The 6,829-nt window shown below is 32.3% G+C and overlaps 2 protein-coding genes across 2 annotated transcripts; one reads left to right on the top strand and one right to left on the bottom strand.

The window, feature by feature from the left end:
- Positions 1-2,275: 2,275 nt before the first annotated feature.
- Positions 2,276-4,009, bottom strand: LOC106656777. The gene is made up of 3 exons (XM_023463305.1): positions 3,975-4,009; positions 2,596-3,776; positions 2,276-2,517 (listed from the first exon to the last, which is right to left on the bottom strand). The coding sequence occupies exons 1-3, from the start codon at positions 4,007-4,009 to the stop codon at positions 2,276-2,278; spliced, it is 1,458 nt and encodes a 485-aa protein (XP_023319073.1).
- Positions 4,010-4,581: 572 nt separating this feature from the next.
- On the top strand, positions 4,582-6,462 carry LOC106656776 (probable serine/threonine-protein kinase DDB_G0281745). The gene is made up of 5 exons (XM_014377925.1): positions 4,582-4,639; positions 4,716-4,807; positions 4,968-5,159; positions 5,425-5,796; positions 5,893-6,462. Exons 1-5 carry the CDS (start codon positions 4,582-4,584, stop codon positions 6,460-6,462), a joined length of 1,284 nt encoding a protein of 427 aa, XP_014233411.1.
- The last annotated feature ends 367 nt before the right edge of the window (positions 6,463-6,829 follow it).

Below are 6,829 nucleotides of genomic sequence, written 5' to 3'. Positions count from 1 at the left end.
TACAAAAGTAGAAGTAATTATCTTTGATTTGAGCCCACTTAGATATTCTTGCGATGTCCGTAAGTCCCTTTTGTTGTTATTGACAATTGAGGCGTTTTTAATAATCAAATGAACCGATTTCCAATGTTATATATGTCAAATTGAAGGTCTTGCAAGGACCTACAACTTTTGTTTGAAACTTTTTTTCATAAAATGTACGGTTTTCTATCTGTAGCCGAAAAACCGATTTTCCTAATTTCAAAGGGCCCAATTGTTGAAATTCCAATCGACTTAACTGTGGCATTTGTTATTACTTCATTCCTGCCATCGAACCCTAACGGATCCCGGTGAGAAACGCCGGTTGCGAATTTTTTCATTTTTAACATAGAGTCAGATCCAACTGGACTGGACTATTAATTATCCGCCTCTAGCCGCTCGCATCGCCAGGCCTCGAGGTGGTCGAATCAAGAACGAATGGATCTTTAATGTCTGCTACTCCCGTAAAAAATGCATACAGTTTTACGCAGATTGCACTAACATTTTTGATGGACAAAACAAATTACTTATAATTATACTCAATTACTTAACGAAAAATGTTGACCACTTATCATTAACCATTAAGCAATAGCATTTTATTATACACGGCCTTTTCCTTCGAAAAATAACCTCATTAATTGATCATGGACGTGATACTCTATACTGGGTTTTTGCCAATCACGCATTCGATTCCTTTCTGGCCAGAACCGATAAAACATGGCAAAGATTTAGTTCATAGTGGGCACGTTACCGACGTCAAAGAAGAATTTGGATTAAATAACACGAAAAGAATAAGCGCTTTGTGCGTGAAAACTAAAAAATTAAATGAATCTATAAATTACTATAAATTAGAACTTCACGTTAGTTATGCACAGCATACTTTTTTCATTTTAACATTTTTAATTAACTCAATTTAAATTTACTATAATCATGATTATATTTACAGATTAATGAAAAAAGACACGTTACAGATGCTAAGTGTAATTGTCTAGCAGGAATTACCAAAGATCGCAAACATATTCATGCTCTCATTTTTTATATAAATAATAATCGAAGTATCAGTAAGACGTCTGTTGAGCAAGAATGGGGAAAACCCTCTTCAAAGCAAGCTGCCAAAGAAAAATATGTTAAAGCAGCCAAACTCGAAGATGTTTCTTCCGCAAAAAGACTGATTACTTCTTCAATTAAAATTAATGAGCCATTCGATTTATCACTAAGTGATGTAAAAAATTTAAATTGCCCACTTCGAAACTTTTTAGAATATAAAAATACAAACAAAGTGAAATTGTTAGCAAAAGATATTTTAAAAGATATCATCAATGACGTTGTTAATAATAGTATGAATGAAGAAATTATTGCATGTGCAGAAAAATTGTTTAGAAATTCTTGGAAAAGCAATATTTATATCTCGCTGGACTTGTCAAAACTTGACCCCATTCTAAAACAATTTTATCACAGCAATGTAGTATTATGTGAAAAAGAAATCATTAAATTCTGCTTGGAAAGTACAAACCAAAGTAGTTGTGATGAATGGCATAGTGCTAGAAGTATTCGAATAACGGCTAGTCAAAAAGCTCACAAAGTTAAAGTTTGTTTAGAAAAAACACTTGATTTTTGGCTGAGAAATTTGTTAAGAAAGACAATGTTCCTATACCAGTGAAAAAACGTAAAACCAAAAGTATTAGTGCACTAGAGTATGGATTACAACATAAACAGGAAGCAATCAATTGTTATGCCAAAGACCAGCCTCTGCACATGAAAATTATTCAAATAGGTGCCTTTGTAATGCCTGGTGAACCTTGGATGCTAGTCAGTGCAGATGCTATTAGTATCAATACTATTAATGGTGATATTAAAGTAATAGAAGTAAAATGCCCAAGTAGCTGTAGAAGTAAAGCAATTTACGATTCTTCTGCAAACAAGTGCAATGTTGGACATTTAAAAATTGTTGATGGAATGATAGAACTGCAAAAAAACCATCAATATTTCACGCAATGCCAAATTTTAATGTATGCAACAGGTACATCTTCATGTGACTTTTTGGCATGGTCCCCAAAAGGTTCTTGTTTACTTAATGTTTTAAGAGATAATGACTTTTTGTCTAGTGTTATACCATCACTGAAAACATTTTATTTTACCAATTACTTACCATTAATATATAATAATTATAAAAAACTTGATAAAGAGAATAATGTAAATTGAAAAAATAACTATTGATAAAATAATTGAAACAAGTCATTTATTTTCAAAACCTTTATTATTAGTACAATTGATTATAAAATTCTGCTTTTATTATTGGAGGTTGTAAGTTCACTAGAACACAACACATAAATACTATACTATCAGCATGAGGTAACATTTTATTTGTGAAATGGTCAACTACTTTGTATAAACGTATTCGCTGCATGATCCTTTCTATGTGTATCCTTACTCTAGCAATGTTCCTCTGCTCTTCTCTTTGAACTTCATCCAGATGATGATTTTGAACAAATGGTGGCATAACTGTCAACACATGTTTACCATTTTGCATGAGTTATTCTTGAATAGTTGGAAACCCCTTATCAGCCAAAATGATGTCACCACTTTCTAATAATTGCATAAGTTTAGATGCAGCAGTAATTTGAACATCACTAGCTCTGCCTCCATAGCCATCACTCATAAATGTTATTAATCCACCTAGCATACATCCAATTACATACTTTATTTTGTATCCACTTTTGTAATGAGACCAGGTTTGAATTTGTTGATCTATATGTGGTGGTTGCTCTATCCTGAATTCTGTAGCATCAATTATTATCCTGCAATTACTATAATCAGGTTTAAAACAGTCTGGTGTAGTTCCTCGCACTTCATCTTGTGTTGGCCAAGGTACAAACTCCTTGCATGCAATTACTAAGAATTCTAAAAGCTTATAAAATATTGTGGACGCAGTTGTTCTATGTATACCGAAGAAAGAACTTATTGCAGAAAATGTCATTCCTGTTTTCATTTTCACAAGAAAGATAAGAAGCTTATTTTCTTGGCTTATACACTTCTTATTGTTGTCAAAAAAGCGACCACGTTTACATTTCAATATCACTTTCAGAAGCAATTTAAAAACACCTAGACTGACCCCAGTTATGTATTCTAGGCTTTCTTCATTTAAACCGTCATAACCTTTGAAACCTCTGATGCCAAATACATCAAATAGTTCTAAAAAACTATCAATTGATTTTTCTGTTATTTTGGCATCACTTTTAGAACTGCTATCAGTCGATTCTGAACACTGGGTCTGTGCCTCACAATTAATTTTACCATCGATAACTGTTGACTTTAAATTGCACAAAATAATGTTATGAGTCACTGCACTGCTACTTTCATCACTGAGTAATTCTTCAGGTTCTACTTGAGTCATGACATCTTTCTTTAAAATAGAAGTATCATCGGCTACAGGTATTGGTACATGTTCAACATTGTCAGTGTTCAAATCCAAATCTATTTCACTTAATGTTTTTATCTGGCTTTCATTCGTAATTTGTGCTGCAGTCGAATGATTGCGTGTTTTATTTCTGTTTATCAAACGATTATATCGTTCAATTGCTGCCTCAGGAAGAATAGATATTTTCTTAAATCTAGGAAATAAAGTTGGATTAAAACTGGGACTACGTGGATCTTCAGACTTTAAATTTCCAATGAAATGTTGATTGCAAATTCTATGATTTTTAGGCTCCCATGTAGGATCTAAATTATTGGATCTAACAGCTTGTATACAAGCAGCTCGTCTATCAGATTTGTATTCATAATTCTTCTAGCAGTAGGAAAACGGTATAGCATAGCTCCTTTCTTTGAATTACTTTTACATTGATTCACACAACACTTCATTTCAAAAAATTGCTTCGAACTGTTTTAAAAATTAATTAAAGCATAGAATTGTTACTTTCGTTGCACAGCACGATATACAAATAAAGCAGACTACTAGCCTCCATTTACTCCAAATTCTGCCGCTACCAGCCATGGCGCTACGAGCGGCTCGAGGCGGATATGAAGTTAGAAATGTGTTGTGAAGGTGTTGACTTAAAGACTAGTGATTAATTTGATTTTGTTTTTTTTTATTTACATAAATATTGATTATATTGTTGTTTTCTCATATGTTTGAATTAATTTAATGTAAGATGAATTTTTAGTTTTTGTTAACGAATAATGTATTATTCAATTTAAAGGGAGTGTTGAGATAAATTTCATATATACATGTAATAATAGCGACACCTGTATAGGCAGGTCTGCGGCGAGTGCTCCGATTGAGCGAGTGTTAGTCGCTTGTGTATCACGCTAGAGAGCTGATCATAATAAACTCATTATTCGTCTACGTAACTTATTTCAGTTCGTTTCCATACCTCTGTTTCTTTATATATTCGTACAATTAAATATATAAAAATGTCGACACGGGAGATCGAAATGAAGGACGATAATTCGTCTCGATTTTTTGAGGTGGAAAATGACAGAATATCATTAACAACCTTAAAAATGTACTACCCCAAAATTGTTGGACTAACCTACAAATAGGATAACAAACCCTACTGCGTCATGATGGAAGATAATTTTCTGAAGTGTGTGCCTCTTATGAAGTATATACAAAAAAAACAAGGTAAGCATAAATTATATTCATCATTATTAATCGAACTGTTGAATATTCTATAATAATAAAATCGATATAATTACAGATCATAATTCTGGTACCTTGTCGGAATTCCAACAAGAAAAATTTTTGAACGTAATGAAAGTTCTACATGGACAAAAAACGCCTGAAAAAGAGGTAATACGCTTTTATTTTTTTATTGACTTTGGCTTTTTTATTGATTTAATACAATTTATAAATTCTAATTATCTATTATCTAACTAACTTTGACTCTAAACTCATTATTTATATATTGCTTTTAGCATATAATGAACCTTAATAATCTTGTCACTTACAGCAGGATCGCAAGAAAATTGGAAAAAGAAGATCAGAAGAGTCGAAATTAAAGAGTCCATCATCTGGTAATTTAAGAAAAATACCAATCATGTGGTATCACAGAGATGCAGTAACTCAAAACTTCTATAAGATGCCACCGAATACAGTAAAAGAAATTCATCTTGATAGTAAAAAAGACTACTCCGTTAATGAAGTAATTTCAAAGTGCATTGAGGTCTATCGAAATGACTTGAACCAAAACTATTTTAATAAAAGCCATGTCAACCTTGGAAGGAAGGACCAAACTTTCATAGAAAATTTTGGTTCTCTAGGCATCTGGGAGTATCTGAAAGCAGCATCATCAAAGTCGCATCGAACTATAACTTTATATTTATACAGCAAATCTTAATGAAGCTGGAATACTCAAACCTCTTTGTGAAAATATTAAGAAAAGTCCCGTTCAGACTGATGGTAAATAGGAATTAATCGGTAAAGAAAATACATGGACCATTAATGATTTGCCATCATGTAAATCTCTATTAAAACCTGGTGCTGCTAGTGATGAAAATGAATTAAAAGAAAACGACAGGAATCTTTTTAGTGAACCGAGTGCCCCTGCGCCCAAGAAAAGAAAAACTTGCAATGAGCTTGATATCAATAATCTGCAGGTCAAAATTTTAGACAAAGTACCCATACAAGATTTAAAATTTACAGATGATATTTTGGGTAAAGGAGCTTTTGGCCTAGTCCGAAGAGGTGTCTGGTCAGAAAGTGATGTAGCTATTAAAACCATTGATTTAATGCAGGAAAACCACAGAGACGTCATGAAAGAAGTTGCCATTCTACGACAAGTGAGACACAAACACATTGTGATAATGATGGGTTATTGTGTCAATAAAAATGATTTTCATATTATAATGGAGTATATCAAAAATCATACATTGCAGGAACTAATTTTTAGGGATAGCGTCAAATCAAAATTTCTTTTGAGTGCAAGTGATGAAATCAGAATAACTCGTCAAATGTTGCTTGGTATAGAACTTCTACATGCATTTCCTGAATCAATTATTCATCGTGACATCAAACCGGCTAACATTATAATTACTAGCAATAAAAGTGTGAAGATTTGTGATCTTGGTGTTTCTAAAATGAATGAGCTTAACTCCCAGTTAATGACCACACAAGGATGTGTAAATATTGTTGGAACCCCAATGTACATGGCACCAGAAATGTTTCTACATAGACAACCGGCTACAATTTATTCAGATATTTGGTCATTCGCATGCACCATAGTTGAACTATTCAATGAAGATCATGTTTGGCAATTAAATGGAGGAGGAAGATATCAACTTGAACAGCTTTTGAACGATATGCAAGAGCCTGATTTAGAAAATATACCAAAATTTTTATTGGAAGAAATCAAAGACTGTTTTAATTATGTTTACCACTTGAGACCAAAGGCTAAAAAAATATTGCAAGTATTTAAACTGTGTGGAGATAAGTTGGACAGTGACTAATATTTTTGTGCTTGATATTGCCATATAAAGCTAATAATTGGTATTTTAAGTTGAAAACTTCACAATCACATTACTTCTTTTTACATTATTTATAAAATTACAATTAATATAAAGTTTCATTTTGTGCTTACATTGCATAAATATAAGTTTTAGATAATAAACAACATAAGTACAATTCAATGTAAAGACTGTGTGAGAGCGAGTCAATAGCATTAGTTTCCAAGTGTAATTGCCAATAGTTGGTAAAAGTTTTTTTAGATAAAAAGTATCTATTTTTTTATTGACAGAGACTTATAAGAAAGAGGGTAGAAATATTTCATTATAGAGCGTGGAAGCATTCATTATGAATCGCCTACTTTGTGTTTAC

Source organism: Trichogramma pretiosum, unplaced genomic scaffold (genome assembly GCF_000599845.2).
Source record: "Trichogramma pretiosum strain Unisexual culture from Peru unplaced genomic scaffold, Tpre_2.0 scaffold159, whole genome shotgun sequence".
NCBI classification, from domain to species: domain Eukaryota; kingdom Metazoa; phylum Arthropoda; class Insecta; order Hymenoptera; family Trichogrammatidae; genus Trichogramma; species Trichogramma pretiosum.
This window is presented reverse-complemented; position numbering and strand designations above follow the sequence as displayed.